Source organism: Hetaerina americana, unplaced genomic scaffold (genome assembly GCF_022747635.1).
Source record: "Hetaerina americana unplaced genomic scaffold, ioHetAmer1.1.p SCAF_6, whole genome shotgun sequence".
NCBI lineage: Eukaryota > Metazoa > Arthropoda > Insecta > Odonata > Calopterygidae > Hetaerina > Hetaerina americana.
This window is the reverse complement of record NW_027287205.1, coordinates 90,971,394-90,996,716: the sequence shown is the minus strand read 5'-3', so window position 1 is coordinate 90,996,716 and position 25,323 is coordinate 90,971,394. Positions and strand designations below refer to the sequence as shown.

At 44.5% G+C, this 25,323-nt stretch overlaps 1 protein-coding gene and 1 long non-coding RNA gene across 2 annotated transcripts in view; both read left to right on the top strand.

Moving 5' to 3' along the window:
• LOC139695181 (uncharacterized) overlaps positions 1-3,329 on the top strand; it is an 83,100-nt gene extending 79,771 nt beyond the window's left edge. The window contains exon 3 of the long non-coding RNA XR_011702277.1: positions 3,264-3,329. This is a non-coding gene — a long non-coding RNA (uncharacterized lncRNA). The remainder of the gene's footprint in view (positions 1-3,263) is intronic.
• Positions 3,330-3,444: 115 nt separating this feature from the next.
• LOC139695042 (homeobox protein OTX2-like) overlaps positions 3,445-25,323 on the top strand; it is a 102,960-nt gene continuing 81,081 nt past the window's right edge. The window contains exon 1 of the mRNA XM_071593634.1: positions 3,445-3,667. Within this exon, the coding sequence (XP_071449735.1) occupies positions 3,487-3,667 (181 nt within the window). The 5' untranslated portion in view covers positions 3,445-3,486. The remainder of the gene's footprint in view (positions 3,668-25,323) is intronic.

The following is a 25,323-nucleotide window of genomic DNA, read 5'->3' as shown; positions in this document are numbered from 1 at the left end:
ATAGGCATTCAAACACGAAATCAATCAAGGTTATAATCCGGGGAGGGCCATATACATATACTGCGCTTAAATTCAAATGATCCCTTCCTACCATTTACCCCAAAATCTTTTAATTAGAGCAAAAATATTTCTTTGGCGATATTATTTGTTCATTCTCCCTTGCTCCACTCCATTTCATTTTCGCTTTTCCAATCTCAGCATTCCTGGAATCAAGCTGTCCCCGTCTTCCTCTCAATTCCTTTTGTATTTCTCAACTGGCCGGCGTATTATCTTTACCCTTAAGTTCTTCCATCTATTCCTTCGACCTTCCCCGTATATCTCCAGCCTCTACTTGCAACTCTTCCGTCGTATCCCTTATGAAAGGTTTAGTTTTTCCTTTGCTATATCCCAAATACTCTCCTCTCTTCTTACGTATACCCCCACTACATTTCCTTTTAGGTGAAATATCTCCATTTCCTCGCATTGATCTTTGCACCGCATTTATTTGGTTCCCCTGATTCGGATTATAGTTTAGCTCCAAGGACATTCTTCTCCCCATTTCCGATTGCATCTTCTTCCTTCCGTCTTCCTTCCGCATTTCGCCCTTGGCTTCTTAATTCTCTCATTCTCTCTCGTTCCCATCGTTTCCTTCGCAGCCCTTCCCGTCCCGCTCTTGACATCCACCCACCCTTCTTCCTCCAGCCCTTTTCATCCCTCCCAGTCTTCATTTGGATACTAATTGAACTTTGCGTGGCCCTTCTTCCTGTTTGCCGCGGTTAAACCTTCGGGATTCTACTTTCGCACTCTTCAGCCCCTCCTTAAACTTTTGAATTTCAAGTTGTGGTTAATTATAACTAACCATGAAAGACCTTGGCGTTTTTATTGACCATAAACTAAATTACTCTGACCACATACAGACTGTAAATAAATAGAGCAACATCCCTATTAGGCCTTCTTTATCGCTTCACAGTAATTAAAGACCCAATGGCACTCCATTCGTACTTCTCCACAATTGTCCTCCCATAGTATCATATTGCTCCCCAATTCGGTCCACCTCAGCCCCAACTATAATCTAAAATCCCTCGATTGCATCTCTCACTTCTTTGCCAAAATAGTCAAACACCGAGTCCCACATTTCCCCAATATGTCCTCAAATGCTGTTTTGTCTTCTTTATCCATTTCTAGTCCCTAAAACCGCAGGCTTAAAGCTGATTTAAAACTCCTGCACAACACCCTAAACTCGACTATTGATTGCCCTGAGCTGCTCTCTCTCTCTCTCTTCAACTTCAGGATACCAACCCGATCCACCCGCACCCACTCCCTCCTCCATCTCTGCCTATTCCTGGGATATCTCTCACCAATCGCTCACCTTTACTATTTCGCCTCTCCTCCCTCCTCAGTTCACTCCCCCTCACACTCTCCATCCTTTTTATTTATCATGCAACAATTTCACCACCCAAGCTTTATCCCACCTTTCAATAAATTAAATTTTTCCCCTGCCCATGTTCGTTTCTCGTTATTTATTGCTATGCTTTTATTGTATTTTGTCCTCTTTCATGTTTGTTATACTTTTTCACCGTAAATTGGGGTTACTGCTTTATGCGAATAATGTTTTATAATAAGTAAATTATGGCCCGGATCCGCATCTTTCCTCGGGAAGCTGTGGGAGCTGGTGATACTCTTCCTTGATCTATACTGTACTATGATTTGATCCAAGTGCTTCCAACCGATTTCTCCCGGCATCTTCCATTTGTACTTACGCCAGCGACGCTGCTCGCACCAGGAGTTCTTAAGGCTCTCTAAGATATACGAGCTTTATAGTTTTCCGTTGGCGTTCACAGCCTCTGCATGATCTTATGAGAGTAATCTGCACTCAGCACTTCTTCAGCAGCCGCAAAACATGAAGTAAATGATGACTCCAATCATCTACAAACCAGCGCCCCCAGCGCAGTAGCTCCATGGGTTCTTCCCTCTTTGACATCAAAGCTATCAACGCATGATAAACAGTAACTTAAGACTTCCTACCGAGGACACCGTAATCTTTAGAGGAATAGCGAACGGTGCAATTCGTGAAATGCTAAATATAGACTTGAGCAACATTTAAAAAAACGTGTACCGAATGGAGTTTGGAATTGAATACATAAATGTACCGTTGTGCTCTTCATGAAAAATCGCCTCGCATTACAATTCGGCTTGGGAGTTACATGAGCAGGAAGGAATAGCCGTATGAGGGAGCAGGAGAGCAGAATGGCCCTGGCAAGTGAAGCGCGTGGGAAGGAAAGGGATGATCCCCGCGATGGAGGAGGGGGTCGGAGAGCGACCGGTCGGTGGGTAACAGTCAATCTGCAAGCAGCCTGCGGTGTTGGTGCTGGAGGAACGGGGTGGAATTCCGACACTGGTTAGCCGAGCACCAGGTGCAGTGTAGTGGTGCCACGGGAACGTTCCGAATGGCTGTCAATGGCAGTGCTCCACTGTCACCTTTTATGCTCCGCGAGGACTTCCCCTTATGTGCTCCGCGTCATTCATTTCTTCTTTTTCGTAACTTTTGTCTGACTTGATTCCGTGTCAATAATACTATTCCTCCTCCGGCTCGCTTGCTTAATGTTCTCACTTCGATCGTTCCCTCCACCCACTTTCCCCATCTCTCCCCAACAGCAACTCTCTCTCTCTCTGCGCCCAACATAATTGAAGCTTCAGCGCTCGTCGTCTCATTCCAACCTACTATTTCCTCCTCCACCACAATGCTTCTCAAAAGCCTCCGACCGACACTCATCCTCTTTTTGCTCCAAAGAACAGCTCTCACAACCATAAAGCACTGCGCTCCATTGATTGAAATCCCCTTGGATCTTCCCCCGGGTTAAAGTCTCCATTGCCGACTCGATCAACGTCCCCAGGGCTTTTGTTTCGTCAATTTATAGTCCCGTGCATTTTTTCTCGGTTCGGGCGTCTCCTGATTGGTCCGCACACCAACAACTCTCTTCTTGGCGCCTCCTGATTGATCGGGCCTTTTTACTGCTCGGTGCTATACGTTTTAGAATAGAGCTCCATGCATGAACATACATAATTCAAAACCTAAATCATTCTTTCAATTATTCTTCTGGACGAATCGGAAGACACCAGATCCAGGGAAAATGCAGATATTCGGGACGAAATCGAATAAAAAGGCATTCTGAAGCCCAGACGACTTCCGAGTGATTCGCTTGTCGATACGTCGCGGCAGCTAGCGGTGGAGACGACGCCGCTAGCCACCCCGACGGGTGTACTCAATGCCCTCCCTTCCGCAGGTGCAACCCGGATCCCGGCGAATTGGCCTTCCCCGGCTTCGGTGGTGGCGGTGGGGGCGGCGGTGGCGGAGGGCCGTGCTCCGGGGGCAGCGCGACAACCTCCGGAGGCGGCGGAGGGAGCCTCGTTGGCGCCGGGGGCGGAGGGGGCAGCGGGGGCGGAGGGGGCGGAGGGGGTGTGTCGGCGGTGTCGGCGGCGGTGTCGGCGGCAGCCGCGGCGGCCGGCATGGCCTCCTACCTCAAGTCTTCCACGCACCACCCCTACCACCACCACGCCCATCACCACGCTCACCACGCCCACCACCACCACCACGCCGCGGCCGCCGCCGCAGCCGCCATCGGCCTCGGCATGCCGGCCGCCGCCGCAGCCATGGACTCGCTGCACCCCGGCATGGGCTACCCCTCCTGTGAGTATAACCCCCCCCCCCGACCCCCGCGCCATCCGGGGGTTTGGCTGATGTGCCTCGTTGCCATCGGAGACCGGAGAGTCCGGTGGGTGGATTGGGGGTGACCAGGGGGCGCGGGTTCAATTCCGGGCGAAATGCCCTTCTCCGAAGGACGGGAAAGGTTGTATTTCAATGCGATTGACGGATCGGGTTCTCCATATATTCCTGGGAATTCCCTGACTTCAAATATGTAATTAGAATCAGATCCTCTTATTTATTACATCGGCATTATGTCCCGCAGGCTGCCGCAAAAGCAGATGCTGGGCGGTGGCAGCATGCTAGCCATGTTTCCACAAATTTATGTTCTTCTTAGGTGCACCTGAATATTTTTGGCTCATATACGAAACTTTGATATGGAGCGTAGCTATGTACGGCGTGGAAACGTGGTCGCTGAACAGGAGGATATAAGTAGATTGCAGGCTTTCGAATTGTGGGTGTGGAGAAGGATGGAGAAGGTGAAATGGACCGAGAAGAAAACATATGGCGAAGTACTTGGTATGGTGAAAGGGGAGGAGAGGGGTTTGTTGAGAGAAATGCTATGGAGGCAGGAAAAATGGATGAGGGGCGTATTGACCGGCAGTGGGATGTTGAAGACTGTAATAGAGGGGAGAATGTTAGGCAAACGAGGAAAGGGAAGGAACATGATAGGGATGTTGGACGGGATGAAGGGAGGGAGGAAGTATTCAGAGATGAAAAGGGACCTGATGTACAGTAGGATGCTGCATTTTGTTTTGTTGGGAGCTATTTATTTGGTAGTTGTGTCCATCCAAAACCTACCTTAACCGGTAGATTACTTATTAAAAAATGCAAAGCCTCTTGTACGCAGTCATGTCTATATACAAATCACGTATTTTTTGTCTTATCCCGTTTACGAAAAACCTGTGTTCAACTAGATTCAGTTTTTTCGGTTTCATGTCATATCGATTTTGTCATGATTGCGTAATGCGCATTTGTCTGTGGCGACATGATCTCTTTTGTTGGGAGTCTATTCTACCAATAAACAGGAACTCCTTACCATAATACTTTGAGAAATAAGAAATCTCCGGACCCCTGTGTCTTCTTGTAAAAGCCTTCTCCGCAGATCAAGAGCCCCCCTAACTAAATCGCCCGACAGAGTCGAGGCGCATTATGGCTTATCCTCAACGTGTTCAACAAATCTATCGGATTTTCTCTCGGCCCTGTCTCAATATTGTTTCGGCCCACGAATGCCCCGCGTCTTCCAAATGCGGCCAAAGTGAAGTGAAGCGAAGCCTCGCTCCCATTCATACTCCTGCTCACCGCCCGCCCGTGAAATCCAACTTCTTTGAGGCCAACCCGCGTAGATTCCAACGTGCACGAGCACCCCAGTAAGGGTCCAATTTCAGGGTCACACCCTAGTATGCCATCCATCTCTTCTGGAGTGCTTCACTCGATTGCGTCTATTTGATTATTTTTGTCTGGTCCCTATGTCTGTGTAACTCTGTAAATGAGTCGTCCACAAATAATCTAGGATTGCTTCTAACCCGCTGAATCTTAGGTCGACAATGCGCGGTAATTAAAGCGAGGGCAATTGAATAATTCCCTTCGGCACCCCCGAAATTTAAGTCTGCCTCTAGCGAACACAACCCCTCGACTACTACCTTGCCATTACGCTTGGATAAGAATGAAAGAGGTTGATTTTCCTCATAGAACAAAGCCAAAAAAATAGAAAAGCAAAGTGTCTCCTTTCATCGTGAAGGATTTGCATTACGCCTGAAACTGTGTCACTTAGTTGAGAAGTCCTCTATCTAGTTGTTCATTACCGCTCAGCTAGATATGTTCTCTCGGAACGTTCCATGCCTCTCGGTCCGCGCGTGACTCTCCCGTCTGCTTTTAGAGGCATGTTACGCCGTAAGCTTACAATATGATTCATGTAAATTTTCCCAAATGAATAAAAAGAGACGTTTCAGGCGTGATATGGTGGAATATCATGATTAATCAAAAATAGCAATTTTCCACAAAAATAAAATTTAATGCGACCGGTTTCAATGTTACTGCATCATCATCAGGTGACCTGATGATGATGTAGTAACATTGAAACCGGTGACCTGAGACCTGATGATGATGTAGTAACAATGAAACCGGTGACCTGATGATGACCTGAGACCTGATGATGATGTAGTAACATTGAAACCGGTCGCATGAAATTTTATTTTTGTGGAAAATTGCAATTTTTAATTAATTTCCGAAATGAGTTTTGAGATCACAGAGAAGATGTGAATTTCGATGGCATTTTGTGATGGTGCCAAAAAGTACTTTCGCTGACATTACAAAATGACCGCGCTCATAATCAAGCGAAAGTCGCGAGATAATTGTGCGAATCTTTCAAACAATTTTAAATTCACTGTTGTCAATTTCAACAATTAGATTTTCTTGAGACATGATATTTAAATGCTTAAAGAGACGGAGTACCCACGCAAACAGTGCTGATCTTCCTCAAAAGAAATGTATTTAACCTCAGACCTAATCTTGAGAGATATATTTATGTATTTAATGTTCGGCAATAGTACATTTATTTAACGTTAAAGCATGAGTCGTCTAATTTAAAAGTGAACCAAAATATGATTAGGAATGAATCGGAGCGAGAAATGTTATTCTCGGCGCTGGTATGTGGCGAAAAAGTGAATCTTCCCTTTTAGAAATCTCTTGGTGTATGCCATGGAAATCCCAATAAATAATATCGCAATTTCTATTGAAACCAATTAAAACTGCAATATTTTTCTCTAGAATGATTCTATGTTGATGAGAGGCGATTTTCAGGAGGGCATTCGTTATACGTGCTGGGTGAATCGTTATCGCTCAGCCGCGTCAACCTCGGAGCACAATGTCCCGCCAGGGAGTGTGGCGCCAAGACTCGTGATTGCTTGGCTCTTAGGGCACCAGCCATGCACGCCGAAGTATGCCTACTATTAGGATTATCACATTTACATTCCGTACACTCCCTCACAAGGTGTCGTAGCGACGTCTGACGGAAAGTGTCAAGTCACCAGCCGTTCTACTTCTACTCCACTTTTTGCACCCACACGTGGCACCAACCCCGCGAACCATCCGAGAGGGCAACGTGGAAGGGGGGGAGGGGGGGTAAGGTGGCTAACGACCATTCATTCAACATGCAGCAACCCTTATTCACATTAAGAATGATATGCCGTAGCAAATACTCTGATGGCTACACTTGTAGAATACTTAATAAGGGAGCTCATTAGTAGGGCGGGCTCACTTGCTACGCAATCACTTGTATATTAACATGTGGCATTCCACTCATGCAGATTCCACAATTGCATTGCAGTTTTTACATGGAAGTATTCTCCATGAGTGTACCCCTCGACGATGGCTTGCAAAATGTGTATTTTCCGACACATGATCACATCTCAAGAAGTGTGTCGAGGCACCTCCCCCTCTCCAGATCATCGTTCGCGGACCTTGTTCCTCCGCTCATGCCATTAACGCATCCCTTGGACGCAAGAGAACCTATCACGTGTCGATCTGCGCCCGATAAATTCAGACCCACGCTGCGAAGTGCCACGAGAGCGCGAGGAAGGGTGCGCTGATGAGGTGAGCAGCCATTGGAGGGATTGTTGAATGGTGATTAATGAGGGAGTTTGAATTTGTCGTGAGATATATTTCCTACCGTTTCTGTCTCGAATTTTGAAGGGAGATGTAAGTCCTTAAAAGTCCTATCTACTTGACGAGGCGGAGGGAGTTGATGATGGGGACGTTGAGTAAGGGTGTTAAGAAAAGGCTCCTATTTCACTTTGATACGGAGCGTGGCTGTGTATGGCGCGGAAACATGGTCTTTGAAGCAGGACGATTGGAGACGTAGGTTGGAGTATTTTGAAATGTGGGTGAGGAAAGGGATGGAGAAGGTGAAGTGGGCAGAAGGAAGGAAAACAGATAGGGGCAGGAATAAGGATGTCGGACGGAATGAAGGGAGGTAGAATGTATCTACATTTATAGGTGCGAGGAATGTATGGAGTAAGGAATTAAAGAAGGATTTCTTCTTGCGTGGAGGGCCTTGCTAGGCGAGGCCATGACCCTGCACCTGTGTACCGCCTTGTGTCCATTCAAAACCTACCTTAAGCCGTAGTCCACATAAATGATAATAATATCAATTATTTTTGGAAGTCCCCTCTCTCTCCCCTGCAAGTGGAATCTACTTGAACTGCGTTTTAATGAATCTTGCGGGCCAAAGGCATATGGCAGAAGGGTGCATCCATGCAATATTGCAAAAGTCGCGGTCGTACATGAAAGATTGAAAGTCATATTACGAGGCTAAAATTATCTCTCTCAGGGATTTGGTTTAACTCGATAGGTTTGTGTGTTTTTATTAGTTTGAATGGCCAAATTGTATTTTTCCTACCTTCGGAATCTGCTAACCCAGGATAGCCCACTCTTCGTCGCGGGTGACCCACAGACCAACGACCTGCCTTCAGATTTCGTTACAATCGTGGGCGATCTTTTACAACTCAGATCACTACCTCGGGGTTTAAGAGTTCACAGTAGATACGTCCACATCTAATGCTCTGTTTTGTTTTATGCTTTTATCTGGGACTTGGGCGCACTTCCAGCACGCATGCGCCTTTCACTTTGATTCCGTCCGAATAAAAAATGCGCGCTAATATTTGGGGAATGTTTCCCATGGTACCTGAAGTTCAACGCAGTCTCACGTTCGTAACCATTGCTAAGTAACCTGCTCTTAAAATATGGGTTATTTCGACAATATCAGCTATTACATCGTGCTGCATATCTGGAGGGAATCCTATTGTTGCTCCTACATTATTTTCTTTTCCAAGTTTGAACGTCTTGTACCACTCTTCAAGTCTTCTGGTGAATTCAGTTCTCTTCCCCGCCCCCCTCCCTCCCTTTCCGCAATGGCCCATCACTCCGTACAGCATTTACGCAATCACCCGCCTTCTCTGCCTTTCCTGCATTCACGACGAAGCAACTTCTCTTCTCCTCTCACCAAAATGAATGCTTAATTCTCTCAATTCTTTGAAAACCCATCCATGTACCTATTTCCATCCTCCCTTTGCAAATAATAGGTTTCAGATTCATACGTTCCTCTCCGATTCGAAATATTCACTATTCTTTTCGCTACTACATTAGCATAGTGTACATGTTATGAATTTCATTCTCTTTGTAAATGCTTCTTTCAGCAACGCAATATTTTTTAATCTCTACACTACTGAAGCCAAAAATTCTCCAAAATATTGCTTACATACGAGAATCACTCCATCTGTTCCGGTTGATTAATTATTAATAACAAATGAAATGTAATTTAATCCAAATCTCTCCTCTCGAAACGATTGAGAATTATGATTCATCTCTGAGCAATGTTCACTCACTTAGAATATCCAAAAATTTGAAATCGCTGAGAACTACATAAAAAAATAGTCGTGGGATGGCACTGAAAAAAATCGTGCCGCTTAAATGAATTCGATTCCGAACTCAAAAAAGATTCACCCGAGGATTCACTCCCTAAGCTAAGTGACGACGATTTTTTCGAGAAATCGATTTCCACTCTACCAACTCCGACTGAGTAATGGCTTCCATTAGAGGAAGATCAGTTGCCGCGCCGCCAGTTGCTCATTCGGAAGAAAAAAAGGACCGATTGGAGAAAAGAAAAGAGAGCCTCCGGAGAAATAACGCGAAAGAAAAGAAATGTGATATAGCTTCTGACTGAAAGGTCCTGTTAAAGGCTCCCCGACGCGAGAATGACTCTCCCCTTAATAAATCAAATAGCGTCCGACAGCCCCTTTTTTCCCGACTTCCCCCTCCCCCCATTGGGATGCTGGAGGGGTAGGGAGCGTGGTGTACGGAGCCGGGGAGGAGGAGGGCGTCCGGGGAGGATTCTGCGGTGGGGTGTGAGGAGGCGAGAGAGAGAGCATGAAAACCCCATTTGGAGGGCGCCCAACCTTCCCTCCCCCATAAAGTTCCCTCTCACCCCTCTTAACCCTCCATACGACCCCAGAGGCACTTCCAGCCCACCCGCACCGTGCAAAGCCGCCACGCACTCCATTCGCTCTATAAAAGGAGCCACGCGCCAAATACCCTTAGGGGGGCGAGGACAACTCCACGGGGGGGGGGGGGCGAGCGAGCGAGGGAGGGAAGCACCCACCATCCTAACCAATTTGTTGATTATCATTCGGTTATCCCGGAGTGGCGTCGCCACTTCCAGTGCCCCCCCCCCAATCCTCGCCCCTGTTTCAATCTCGAGTACGCACACTCCCGGGGTCCATTCTCACATTGCTCAATCGGCGGGGATGGGGGGAGGGATGAAGGGGCGAGAGCGGGGTGACAGGCAATAGGGTGGGAAATGGGCCACTTCGTTTGTGGAAGGAAGGAAATATCCCTGGGCCATTGACACTGGGAGACCCCGCACCCCTTCGCCACCGGCTTATTTACTCTGCGTGAGTGTGTTGACGAGCGGCGGAAATTTCGGGGAGTACCCCAAGGCCGCGTGTTGAGACCTCTTCGGTGCAATTGCCTCACGCGTGGCTTCCCGTTGCTCTCGGTGAATTAAAATCGTCACTAATGTGCAGCGCTTCCGTGAACGTGCCCTTTGCCTCTTCCTCTTGTGGTTGTGGTAGCTCTTGTATGGTGTTGAATGGGCCAAGCTTTTTAATGAGAGAGATTTACATTTTATGGCACGCATTACACTTCTTCGCTGGCCGAGAGGTGGTGCAGTAGGGAATTGAACTAGTAATAAAGGCATCAGTTTCAGCAGGAAATATTGCAATTGTGGTAATGATCGTGAGGACGCTGGAATAAGGGAACAGGAGTCAAAAGGTGTTATCAATTTCAACACCACTGTCAAATAAGGACGATCTTTATGACTTCCACGGCAGAATTTACACGTATTATGGAAAACTTCCGCGATGTTAGAGTTGATTCGTTAGGTTAATTCTAAGAATTTGTTCTCCTATTTTTAATAGATTTGAGGAAATTCCACCACAGATTTTCCTTGAGTTTTAACGTGAGGGTTTGAATTGATTCCGTTCGAAAATATATCTTTATAATTCAGCGTTAAATATGGAATCAAACCGCGAAATGAAGTAGATAACTTTGGGGAGATTTTCCGACTAATTGAATTTGTTGCTTGTGTCTCGGCGTCACTATCGCATTCTTAGTCCCTTTTACCAGTTTAGATTTTTCCAAATCCTCTTTGTTGTTTGTTCCCGTATCTTTCCAGAAATTGTAGGATTTCTGGATTCTGAAGATTCTGTTGGATTTCTTCTTTAAGATCGACAGAGTCAGTTTTAATTTAAGCAGGATTTTTGACGGCATTCATCACAGGTTTCGAAATCGGTCATCTGGGATTACGGCAAACTCTCGGTTCCATGGTCGCATAGTTTATCATATCCAAATCAATTCCTAGACTGTTTCATAATTCTTATTCGAAACATCACCAAAAGCGATATACAAGGTCGGCTCGTATTTGGTCATTTGAAATCAATGCTATGCTGAAACCACATTATTTTCAATCGGTATCATTTGTACAAAAGTAATCAAGTTTATAACTTCTAGTCTCATGAATATGAAGAAGGGATGACCTCTGAAGAAGGATGCAGGTGCTCAAGGATCGAATGAAAGTTGAAAATGAATCAGGGCCGACATGCGCCCCTGAGAGCGTCATCCTGCCACGGCGCGATGCCTTCACTTTTGGCTGGAGGGGAGAGGGGGGCCGAGGGGTGGGGGGGTTAAGCCCGCGTTCATTGTAGTTTGATGGATGAGTGGATGGGGGAGCACCCTTTGAGGGATGGATCCGTGGCAACAGGAGGGCGTGGAAGAGAGATGTCTGACGGATCGGCCGAGGACGGCGCCGGCACCGAATCGCCTTTCGTCACGTTCCGCACCACCCCTTTCTTTTTCGAGACTTCATATCCGCGCTTAAGGAATGATTCTTCAGCGATGCGAAGCGAAATATTCTTGCAATTTTTTGTTAAAGCAGGGCAACGGATTCCTTTGAAATGGGTGAATTTAATGATTTCTGCCACAAGGAAATAATTTATAAAAATCTCAGACTTAAAAATGGATAGACTGACTGAAGGGAGGGTTAGTGCTACAATTCACTAAAATAATCGTGTTTTTTGTTTGCGACAAATGAGCATGTCGGAAAGTGTCATTTTTGACTGACGCTGAGGAACACTGCGAAAATTGGGAATCGGAATGAATAGGAGGCTCATACTCTATGGTTACAAATGATTTCGATGATAAATCATTACAATAATTTATAGAGTACCATTTTGTTCCCATAGATACGTCGCTGAAGCAAACTTAATAAAGATAATTGTTCTTAATTGTTCCCACTAGAAATCCTAACTGTCTTTAATTCGTTATATATTATGATTTTATGTAAAATTATATCATTTTTATCTAGTGATTCACTTTCTGCGAACGATAGAGAAAAATAAAATTTAATGGATAGTAGATTCAACGCTGGGCCTTCCTTTGCAAATCAAAGCAGTCGTCCAGGTTAATCTGCTGAAAACGAAATGGCTGGTTGCATTATAGAATGATTGAAATTAAAATGAGGATGGATTCTGGAATTTTAAAAAAGTAATTTTCAGCCAATCGGGAAATTGTCCATGAAATGAAGATATTTAATTTTAAAAGTGTCCAGCTGAATGATAGATCCATGATACTTATTGGCTTTTAGTTTAATTGTTATTCATGATGATTTCAATATGATTGTCATTTTTTGTGCACACGCTCACAGCAGCATTTACTTACCAGTGGCCTGTGGTACAGAGTTCTGTTTCTATGGTTGCATGCAAAAATACAAATGTTGTTAGTATTTTTGATCAAGCCAGTTTATTTTCCCTTTCATCAATTATGGCTTCTTTTTTTGTGCATATAAATGCAAAGCGTGGCCTTAACCGTATCCTTTAAAAAGCAAATCCCGTTCTTGCGCCTTTGGGAAAGAAAATTGTGTTAGATGCTGCAGTAAATCAAGGTAAATATGGTATCGTGGGAATGCAATTCCCTCTTTCGGAATAAACCTGAACATTTCTGACAGAAATAACGGTTAATTCTATTGGAAATTCCACACCAGTGAATTTGCATAATTTCCAAATAATATTATGCATTATCGTTCACGACAATTCGAATAGCAAAGATTATTCAAAATTAACATTCAATAACACTCGAAACATCATATATGCGGCTAGTTTCTTTGCAGTAGGTACTGACTGGTCTCTAGAGTTGGTACTGATCACCTGTGACTAAATCTGAGCCCGAAATAAGAGCGAGGGTTATTGGCGTGAGTTATTTTGATAGTCATTGAGCCTATAATCTAACAGACTCATATTTCATTCAATAGGATTAATGACACCAAATACATTGTCCATAATGAAAGTAATGCTCATGATTTTATTGTGACGCGACGATCCATGGTAACGCAGTAAAACCAATAGCGAAATGTGGTGGGGGCCATGCCCTTCCAATGCGGCTGGTCACCAGTTCGCTCCGAATAGCCTGAACGGAAGGACGTGCCTCCGCGTGAAGTGGGGTTTTCGACTTTGTAACACGGCGCACGACACGGTAGATTTCCACCATGAAAACGATCCCAGCCACACGCCCTTCATCGTTACCAACTTTCTGGCCCGGAACACCACCCCGGTGGTCCCCCAGCCCCCTTACAGTTCCACTTGGCTTCTTGCAACTTTTGGGTGTACCCGACCGAAGAGAAAGCTGAAAGGAAAGCATTGGGAGACCAAGTGGAAAATATTCAAAAGCATTCAGAGGACATTCCTGTTTAGAGGAGTTTCAGGGTGCTTTCTGGGCGTGGCAGACACGTCTCCACTCAAGTGTATTATTGTAGCAGGGGGAGAGAGTATTTTGAAGAATTTTAAGCATTTTCACAAGTACGATCAATAAATCTATTTTTCCCGGAGAGTGGGCATTGCTTTTATATTGGACCCTGTGTATATGTTTGCTCAAAGTCAAGGACGAGATATTGAATGGAATCAGTACACTCGGAGTCGGTTCAGTTAATCACGACCCTGATTATGGCCACTCTTTCAGTTCCGCATTCCACGTGCATCGAAGGATAAATGGGAGAATATATCTCCTCAGTCAATCAAAATTCCTCGCATCTATTTTTCCTGCCTCCTTCGAATTTGGCATGTCAATCCCCTCTCTTCGCCCACCATTTCCTCATTTGTTTTACTTCTCTCTGTCCAGTTCACTTTATCCATCCTTCTCCTCGCCCAAACCTTAAAATCCTCCAAATATACGTCTATCACCTTGCTTCAATGACCTTGTCTCTGCGCCCAACGTAACTACTGTACATATCAAATTTTTCACGAGCCTATTTTTAACATCCGTAGAAATAAGTTCATGTAAAAACCTTTAATAGTAATAATTAGGCGTGAGCCCTCCCCCCTGCCGCCTTTCGACCTCTCCTGAGTGAAACATATACGGGGAATGTGTGGGCGAGCTAGTAAAAAATTAGGATTTATTAGAAGATTACTTGGTAAATGTGATGAAAATTTCACAGAATAATGCTATCTGTCGTTGGTTAGGCTTCATTTAGAATATGCTTCTTGTATTAACGGGATCCTCATGAAGTCGGATTGATTGCCGAATTGGATCGCGTGCAGCGTAGAGGAGCTGGAGTTGTAAAACGTTGTTATAATAAACTTAGTAGCCTATCCAAATATTAGAGCTGCTAGGCTGGGAATCAATACTGGAGCGATGGTTAAATTACAGGTTAAATCTCCTGCATCTATTTGAAAGAGGTCTCTTTAGCAGTGATGCTGTATTATTACTCCCATCGTACTACGGTAGGAGAGATCGTGTGAATAAAATTGGAGAGATAAAGTGTAGAACTGATAGATTTCAGATATTTTTCCCACGAACGAGAAGGAATTAGGGCAACTGTTTTTGTACACGTTAGGTTGTGGAAGTATTTTTCTTTGTTGATTGACAGTTGACGGGGACGTTGAGTAAGGATGTTAAGAAAAGACTCGTAAAAACTTTAATTTGGAGCGTAGCTATGTACGGTGCGGAAACGTGGTCATTGAAGCAGGAGGATAGACGTAGATTGGAGGCTTTTGAAATGTGGGTGTGGAGAAGAATGGAGAAGGTGAAATGGACAGAGAAGAAAACAAACGAGGAAGTACTTGGCATGGTGGGCGAAGAGAGGGGTTTGTAGGGAGCAATCCTATGGAGGCAGGAAAAGTGGATGAAGGGGGTATTGACCGGCAGTGGGATGTTGAAGACTGTAATTGAGGGGAGAATTTTAGTCAAACGAGGAAAGGGAAGGAACAGGATAGGGATGTTGGACGGGATGAAGGGAGGAAGAAAGTACTCATAGATGAAGAGGGACCTGATGTAGAGTAGGATGTTGTGTTTTGCTAGGGGCCACAAATTATTTAATTAGTAATTACGTCAATCCAAAAACCTACCTTAACCGGTAGATTACCTAATAATATATGTATGTATGTATATATATATATATACATATATATATATATAAAATTATTATTATTAGGTAATCTACATCTCTCGCAAGTATATATGGAAAATGCGAGGTGACTCAGGAAGGTATCAGCTTGATTATATTCTGGTCAGACACAGGTTTAAAAACAGTGTGACAAATTCGCACAGCTTCCCATATAGTGGATGCGGACTCTGACCACAATTTAGTTGTTATGAAATGTAGCGTCCGTTTCAAAAAGGTAAGGCAGGGGCGGTGGGTTAGAAAATGGAATGTAGAAGTATTAAATGGTTTGAAAAGGAAGGAATACAAAGAGGCTGTAGAGGATATCATGGAGGATGGTAAAGAGCTAAGTACTATCGAAGAAAAATGTGAATGTATCAAGAAAGGGATGTCTAAAGCCGCAAAAGACACTATTGTAACCGTTAACGCTAAAAGGACTAGGATACCATGGATCACGGATGAGATGATTACAAAGATGGATGAGCGGAGAAAATCTAAGAATGTAAACACAGAGTTAGGCAAAATAAAGTACAAAGAATTAAACAATACATTGAGGTGGGGAACAAATAAAGCAAAAGAAGCATGGTGGAAGACGCAGTGCCTGGATATGGAAAGTCTGCAGAGGAAGGGGGAAATCGGTGCGCTGTACAGTAGAGTTAAATTTTTATCGGGAAGTAAGAAAGGATGAGCTATGCTAACAGTTAGAGATAAGGCGGGTAAGGTAATAGTTGACGCAGGAAAGATCCAAGAGAGATGGAAGGAGTAGTAGTTTTGAGGGGAGGCGACCGACAGCTAAGGTCATTTGCGCCATAGGGGATGGATAGGAAAGGATGAAGGGTGGAGAGAAACCCGGCGTCGGCATTAGCCTACTCTTTACGAAAGGCGCCAAGGGGTCCGCAGTTTAACGTCCCATCCGACGGACGGCGTACTCACTCAAAGTGCCCTCCACAAAGCACCTCAAGTAGGGATCGAGATACCTCTGAAAAATATTCAACACCGCCGGGATTTGAACCCGCGCCCTCATGGTGGGAAGCCAGTACGTTAGCCCCCGCACCATCTCGATCCCCGAGATGGAAGGAGTATATAGAAGAACTGTATAGTAAAGAACTTAGACCAACCAAGTTAGACATTGAAAAAGAATATGACATAGAGGAAGATAGCTTAGGTCCAGGCATACTAGACGATGAGATAGAAAGGGCATTAAGGGAGATGAAGCTAAATAAGGCCGTGGGGGTGGATAAAATTCCCGCGGAACTACTGAAATGTTTAGGCCAATGTGGGAGGGAGAGGCTATATGGGCTGATTCGTAGTATTTATGAGGAAGGAATCTGGTCGGAAGACTTTTTGAGATCAGTTTTAGTTCCCATTCCGAAAAAGGTAAAGGCTACATCATGTGAGGACTGCAGGACAATAAGTTTGATATCCCACGTAGCTAAAGTTGTTCTCAGGATCATAAACAAAAGTATAGAAGGTAAGACAAATGATTACTTAGGGGATGATCAGTTTGGGTTTAGGAAGGGGAGAGGTACGCGTGATACCACTGCTAGTAGTCACAAAATATTTGTTTAGGAGCTGTGTCCATCCAAAAACCTAACTCAACCGGTAGATAACCTAATAATAATAATAATATAAATATATTTATTTATTTATATTTATGTATAGTTGAACAAAGTTGAGAGTTGAAGTTGACAAAAACGATTATGAGGCTGTTCTTAATCGTATATATATATATATATATATATATATATATATATATATATATATATATATATATATATATATATATATATATATATATATGTATATATATGTATGTATGTATATATATATATATATATATATATATATATTTATTTATTTATTTATTTATTTATTTATTTTATATTTATATATATGTAAAATGTATACACACACAGAGTGAATAACGATCAAGAACAACCTCATAATCGTATTTGTCCACTTCAACTCCCACTCGCCACAGGTATTTCTATTTTTTATGCTTCTTCTCTTTCTTATAAATTAATCATTAAACCTAATAAATTTTAAATTCTGGTTAGAATTTACATAAAGTCTCGAGAAAACGTGGGGTTTGACAGTGGTATTGCTAAATCCCTGTCTGGCCATAATTTTGTCAAACTGATCTCCATGCATATTTTGCAATTTTCCATGTGTACCTATGTCTACTCTGGTGTTCAAATCATGTATTGTTTAAAATAAAGCTACGTTTTCAGCAGAAACACAAAGTTTTATCCCCACCGCCGTTCATTTCTTCCAAATTACACTCTCTTGCCTCATTACTAAATTACTTCCTTTACCTATGACTGCATTCCAATCCCCCATCACTATCAAATGTTTCCCTGCAGGAACACATGCGATTATATCCTCTAATTGATCTTATGTCCTATCGACCTCTCCCTCCTTATGGTTGCTCGGTGGCATGTATACCTGAACAACGACCAAGTTCGTCGGTTCTGCTTTTACCTCGAATAGTAATATTCTCTCCGTTTCCTCTTATGTTGACTACGCTTTTTCCTACCTCTTTATTTAATACTATGGCAAACCGTCGTTGGCTCTCGTCCCCACGATGTGTATTATTCTATAATTATCTCTCCAGAAATCCCCGCTATCCTCCTATCTCGCCTCGCATGGACATAACATATTTATATTTCTTCCCTCCGAGATATGAATTCCGAATCTGAATTTACTCGAGAAAATTGATGAAACCCGAGAAAATGGTCCCATTTTATTATGAATGCAGAGGAATCCGAATTTTAAAATTACATTTTAAAAGAGCAACTCTTCCACTCTTCTTGTTCTTTGTATTTTGTTCCAGTCAAGGGTTGACCACTTTGTCGTATTTATATTTCTCGCCGCTTGGATGGTAATGGTAGGATTCCGAGGAGGCCAGTGGCTCCATTTTTAATCCCTTGAGAAGCGAGTGCGAGGATGAGGGAAACGTCCCCTCCGAGTTAATTAGGCAATTCAACATGCAGCCTCAAGTGTTACCGCCGGTAGCAAAGGACGGAGCTCCCCCATGAGCTCATTTTGATGGCGCCGACTGCGGCGAACCTGAGAAGGCGCTTCTAAAGAAGCCAAGGGCTGACTGAAGAGTGTCTCTCGACCCCGTAAGAGGTCAGCGGGCTTCCATTGTTTAACCTCTCTGCGGAATTGTATTGGTTGAAGTTGCTTGGATTCGCTTCCCCCTTAGCGGTTTGAGGTATTGCGCTCGATTCAGAGCTAAGCGGTGCCCTCGTCCCTGTCCGTCAGAGATGAATGATATTTATCGCTATATCGAGCGGGGATCTTCCGTAGACGGAACAGACCACGCTTCGAGTGAATCAAGCACGCATATTTAGTCTGTAATTGGAATTTGTCTGTAACAAGGTTCCGTCATTCCTTTTCCTAAACATTTTAGTGGTTCTGCGGGAACGGTGTCCGCCTTATTTGGTTTCATGTCCCTCAATGCCGTTTCTATCTCCTCGTCAAGTACCCCTCGACTCGAGCTGTTTTCATCGCCTTCCTGTTGTCTTTCTATGTCTAATCTTGCCATTCTTTAGCATATAGTTCTCCATATTATTATTTTATCACTCCTGGTACTTCCCTAGTTCAATTATTTATTATACTAAAAACAATAAATGCTTTCATCTTCGTGAATAGCACACCAATTCCTCCACTTCTTGGTAAAAATTTCATATCCTCGCACTGCGTCTGCGTCAATAATTTAGTAAATACTCCAGTACTTGCGATGATTTCTTCAGAACACGACAGCGGAAGCCTTGCCTCTCCCACTGCCGGGCACGACACACGGCCGATTGGGCCATGCCCCCTAGTTACCAGGACTCAAAATCTCTGAATTATTCATCTTTATGTTCTTGGGAATGATAATTGAGGTGGTTACTCGCTGCTCTCCTCAATAGTGTTTTTAACGTGACACCATCACTCAATGGCCCCCCAATTTGGTCGGACGCCTTTGCAGCCGCCTCACTGAGTAACAGACGCTGCGTGGACTACCTTTCGTCTGGCTGCTAACCTTCGACCTATCTTACACATGGGTGACCCTACACATCCTGAATCCCCCGGTAATTTCCACGTATACCTACAGCTTTATTGGTGTGTTAACATGTATTGGTCATGATTTTCTCGCGTCTCCTGCAGAACTCAATTGCTTCCACCCCGCAGTTATTCCTTGTTCCTTAACTGTAGCTAACCCCACCACATCACCATCTCTTCCTTCGCCTACCGTCGCCTTCCAAACCCCCATCACTATCAAATGTTTTCCTGCAGGAACACACGCGATCATGTCCTCTAACTGATCGAATATCCCACCAACATCTTCCTCCTTATGATTCCTTCCTCCCTATGATTGCCGAAGAGGAACTCGAAGGCACGCGTTACTCATCCTTATTTCGGCGGGGGGAAATAATTCAAACAGAAATTAAACCGTGAAGGCGAAGCAGGAACTCAATTTCGGGAGCATTTTCTAAAAAGAATAACTCAGGAAGACGGGGAGAACTTCTATAATGGCGGGCAAACGGGCGGATGGTGGGTGGGGAAGGGAGGGGAGGAAGGAGAAAGGAATGAGGGGGGATGGAGGGGGATGAAGGGGGGGGGGGAAGGGAGGGAAATAACGCATGCGGAGGGATTATGAATGCGAGGAAGAGAGACATTTTGGACCCAAGAGGGGAAAAATCGTAAATTATAAAGTTTCGTGCGGAAAAAATTGCAACCCTGGGGCCAGGAGGTAAGGGCGGGATGGAGGCGGGGGGCGTCGCGGAGAGACGTGAAAAGGTAAAGGAAGCGCGAATATAATGACGATAAAAAAAGGAAGGGAGGATGGCGCGCACCCCTCAGCGAGAGGTAGAGCGGCGTTGCCAAATCTATGCTCCCCCTATTGATCCCGTGCACGCCCAGCGAGGGAGCCGAGCGTGGGTAAGCGAGGGGACGAGGGCGGTGCCGGGGCAACGCCCCCCCTGCCCCTGCGCCACCTCCTCTCGCCTTCTCCTCGCCTCGAAGCGAAGTCTACTCTCGCGCTGCCCCTACCAGCCGCGCAGCCCACATCACTCCGGGCCCTCGTCCCAGGGCCCGCCCCGCTCCACCCCCCTTCCTCCCTCCGCCCCCCAACCCTCCCCCTTCCAACCTCTCCGCGAGAGGGTCGTCATTTGTTTCGGCGTACCACCGCCGAGGAGAAATCGTCCCCCGTTGGACATCTCCACGTTCGTCGCCACCTGACTTCGTTTATTTCGGCATCCTTGGCGGAACCCAACGTTTTCTTCATATTTTTTGTTCAACAGTTATTTGAAATTGCTTATTTTCAAAATTCAAATGCAGGTTTAACTATGATTTAATTTGAGGGCACGTAATCAGGGTAGGATATCAGAATGGCTAAATAGAACGATAGGTAACCCTTCAGCTTAAATATACCTAGACCATACTCATATGTAACAAATGTTTTGCTAAGATATTAGACTAAAAAAGAACAATTAGGTTTTAACATGAAAAACAACCATATGAGTCAAAGATGGTTCATCTTCGAGAGTAAGTGGCTTTCTAGTTGCAAATAAAATATGCATGAGCCGATTTAATTACTGTCTAGGGTATTTTATGCCTGACCGCAGTAGATAGACCATTTAGTAATGGTATCACGTTAAAAACAGTATTGAGGAAGTCAAGGGGAACCTTTCTCAATTGTCAATCTCAAGGTTGCTATGATGGATAGTTTAGAGAAAATGAGACCGGGCAACTACGGCACTTGGCTTGGCTCACATTTGATAGTGTTATAGGATTGAAATTCGACGGTAGGCGAAGGAAGAGATGTGATAAGGTGGGGGACTACGGTTTAGGCACGAGGAATGACCGCGGGGATAAAGCAGTCGAGTTCTGCAGGAGACAGGGGTTAGTCATCACCAACGCTTGGTTTAGACACCACAAAAGGGTAGTAGTAGTAGTATTTAGGGGAGGCGACCGACTGCTGAGGTCATTTGCGCCATAGTATATGGACAGGAAAGGATGAAGGGTGGAGAGAAACCCGGCGTCGGCATTAGCTTACTCTTAACGAAAGGTGCCAAGGGATCCGCAGCTTAATGTCCCATCCGACGGACGGCGTACTCACTCGTGCCCTCCACAAAGTACCTCAAATAGGGATGGAGATCACACTGAAAAATATTCAACACCGCCGGGATTTGAACCCGAGCCCTCTGAGTGGGAAGCCAGTACGGTAGCCATCGCACCAATCCCGATCCCCACCACAAAAGGCGTAGGTATATATGGGAAATGCCAGGCGACTCAGGAAGGTATCAGTTAGATTATATCCTGGTTAGACGCAGGTTTAGGAACAGTGTGATAAATTCACACAACTTCCCGGGAGCGGATGCGGACTCTGACCACAATTTAGTTGTTATGAAATGTAGCGTACGTTTCAAAAAGATAAGGCAGGGGCGGCGAGTTAGAAAATGGAATGTAGAAGCATTAAATGGGTTGAAAAGGAAGGACTACCAGCAGGCTGTAGATTAAAACATGGAGGATGGTAAAGAGCTGAGTAATATCGAAGAAAAATCGGAATGTACGAGGGTGATTCGAAAAGTAATGCCTCCTATTTTTTTTCATTGAAAATCAATTTTATTCTCAACTTTCCGTACATCGTTGGAAAGGTTGAGCATTTAGTTATTTTTTATACATAGTTGCCTTGACGATCAATCTCTTTTTTCATCCTTGTAAGCAGCTTTTTAATACCGGCGACGTACCTTTCTCCTGCCGCGTCACGAAGCCAACTGACGACTGCTTCTTGCACTTCCTCGACGTAAATGCTCAGCCTTGCCTACGATGCACACAAAGTTGAGAATAAATTTGATATCTCATTAAAAATATAAGTAACTTACTTTTCGATTCGCCCTTGTATCAAGAAAGGGATATTGAAAACCGCCAAAGACCCTTTAGGAACCGTTAACGGAAAAAGGACAAGGAAACCATGGATCGCGGGGGAGCTGATTAGAAAGGTAGATGAGAGGAGGAAATAGAAGAATGTAAACACAGAGTTAGGCAGAAGGACGTTTAAAGATTCATAATAAATGGATTTATTATTATCAGGTAATCTACCGGTAAGGGTAGGTTTTTGGATGGACATAATTACTAATTAAATAATTTGTGACCCCTAGCAAAACATAACATCCTACTCTACATCAGGTCCCTCTTCATCTCTGAGTACTTTCTTCCTCCCTTCATCCCGTCCAACATCCCTATTCTGTTCCTTCCCTTTCCTCGTTTGCCTAACATTCTCCCCTCAATTACGGTCTTCAACATCCCACCGCCGGTCAGTACCCCCTTTATCCACATTTCCTGCCTCTATAGGATTGCTCCCAACAAACCCCTCTCTTCGCCCACTGTACCAAGTACTTCCTCATTTGTTTTCTTCTCTGTCCATTTCACCTTCTCCATTCTTCTCCACACCCACATTTCAAAAGCCTCCAATATACGTGTATCCTCCTGCTTCAATGACCACGTTTCCGCGCCGTACATAGTTACGTTCCATATCAAAGTTTTTACGAGTCTTTTCTTAACATCATAAATGGATACGGATAACAAATACATGGATTAAAAGAAATGGGGTGGAAGACGCGGTGCAAGGGTATGAAAATTTCGAAGGACAAGAGTAAAATTAGTGTGCTTTACCAGAAAGTTAAAAACTGTCGGGAGGTGAGAAGGTAAAATTTGTGTTAACAGTTAAAGATAATTCGCGGAAAATATAAGTTGAACAAGGAAAGATCCAAGAGGCATTGGAGTAATGTGTGAAATAAATATATGGTTAACAACTTATGCCAGCAAGGTTAGACAGGAAAAATGATGACGCAGATAAAGATACATTAGGTCCAAATATACTTGATAATCAGAGAGTGCAGGGCATCAAAGGGCAAATTCCAAGAAACTGTAGGATTATGGGAAATAAAATCGAATAAGGCCGTGGGGCTACAAAAAGTTTCTACGAAAGTATTTAAAGGATTAGGAAAATGTTAGAATAAGAGTCTTTATTGGTGAATTCTTACCATTTATTGAGAAAGGAATTTGTCCGTAAGAATTCGTCAGGGGGATCGAGATGGTGCGGGGGCTAACGTACTGGCTTCCCACCCAGAGGGTTCAAATCCCGGCGGTGTTGAATATTTTTCAGAGATACCTCGATCCCTACTTGAGGTACTTTGTGGAGGGCACTTTGAGTGAGTACGCAGTCCGTCGGATGGGACGTTAAGCTGCGGACCTCTTGGCGCCTTTCGTAAAGAGTAGGCTAATGCCGACGCCGGGTTTCTCTCCACCCTTCATCCTTTCCTGTCCATATACTATGGCGCAAATGACCTCAGCTGTCGGTCGCCTCCCCTAAAAACTACTACTACGAATTCGTCAGATTAGCATCAGTTCCAATTCCAAGAGGGAATAAGCAGCAATATATGGAAATAAAAATTTGATATTGTATGATCAAGAGTATCAGATTCATAAAAAGGAGAATGGTTTCTTCATTTTTAACACGGGTACTTATTGAACCGCCCTCATATATACGCCTTTTATGGTGTCTAAACCAAATGTAGAATAAGCTTTCTCCTCAAAACTCACGGTCATTCCTCGTGCCTAAACCATAGTCCCCCACTTCATCACCATCTCTTCCTTCGCCTACCGTCGTCGCATTCCAATCCCCCATCACTATCAAATGTTTCCCTGCAGGGACACACGCGATCATGTCCTCTAACTGATCGTATATCCTATCGACTTCTTCCTCCTTATGATTCCTTCCTCCCGATGATTACGGGAGAGGAATGCAAAGGCTCGCGCTCCCTCTCCTTATTTCGGCGGGGGAAAATCATTCAAACAGAAAGTAAACCGTTAAGGCGAGGCACGAACCCGAAAAATCACACAGTTTGGTTGAAGGTGAAGGTGCACAGAGGCGCGTTCGGGAAACGAACCCAGGACCTCCTGTCAGTGGAGCAGTGCTCTTCTAATGAACTACCATCTATGATGAACCTATTTTTATTAATTGTAACATTCTTGTAATTATAATTGTTATTTTTATTGTTATTATTATATTATTAGTTGATACGGGTTTGGTAGTCTATCGAGTGGAGCTGTGGGCAACTGATGGCAAGAATCGGGCATTCCCCCGGGCAACTTCAGCAAAAAATAGCACTCATTAATAGTATACGATTAGAGATTCCATTCCTTAGGCCAGTTGCAGACCATTGATTGCCTTAGCTTTAGCCCTCTTTATTTTGGGGTTGTAATTTCTTCTCCCCTCCACCATGGTGACCAGTATTATTACGTACGTGCTTGCATTACAGAGGAAAGGAGATGCCCGTCGTCATGCGCTCTGTCTTCTCGGGTAGTTTACCTATGGCGTCCGCAAATCGCAGCATACTCATGCAAGGATCGCGTGGGTGTGGAAAAGGGCTTCCCTTTCTCTACCCTCGCCACTGTCACCATGGGAGCAGGTACACACCCACTCCCTCCCCTCCCCTGGCCCATAAGGCAGCGCGCGGCCCTGCTCTCGCCGCGAGAACGACTAATCCAATCGCCACCCTCCCTCCCTCCCTCCGGACACACCACCGCCTTTGATGGGCGCCAATAGATTGGACGGCCTGTATCATCTCTTGTGTTCCCCCTCCACCCCCCGACCTCCCCCAACCCCTTCCCCCCTCTCCCTCCCTCCCTGCCCTCATTCGCTTTTTCCTCGTTGTTTTTTCGATTCCGCTTGATCCTCGTCAGTCCGCTCATCCCCGTATCAGCGGTAGTCAAAAGGAATCAAACCGCACGCGGCTCTGAATTGGATGGGGGAGGTGCAAAAGAGAGCTTTCCATTAACGTTGATTACAATGATTTTTACCCCAAAAAGGGAGAGAGAGAGATGAGACAAAAATAATATTTCGACTGCGTAAATCAGACTTCATTTTGTACCACGGTGCCTTTTGCCGATTTTTTTAATATTAATAAAAATAGCCGCTCTGCGTTTGTTCGAAAATACATGAAGGCGACATACGGGCGCGGCCCCCTTCCCCCTCTCAACGCAATTAGTTTAAAAGCGCTCTTTTCTAGGTTCACACACACGTGTATATATATACATATTTTTTTTTAAAGGTAATCTACCGGTTAAGGTAGGTTTTTGGATAGACACAACTACCAAACAA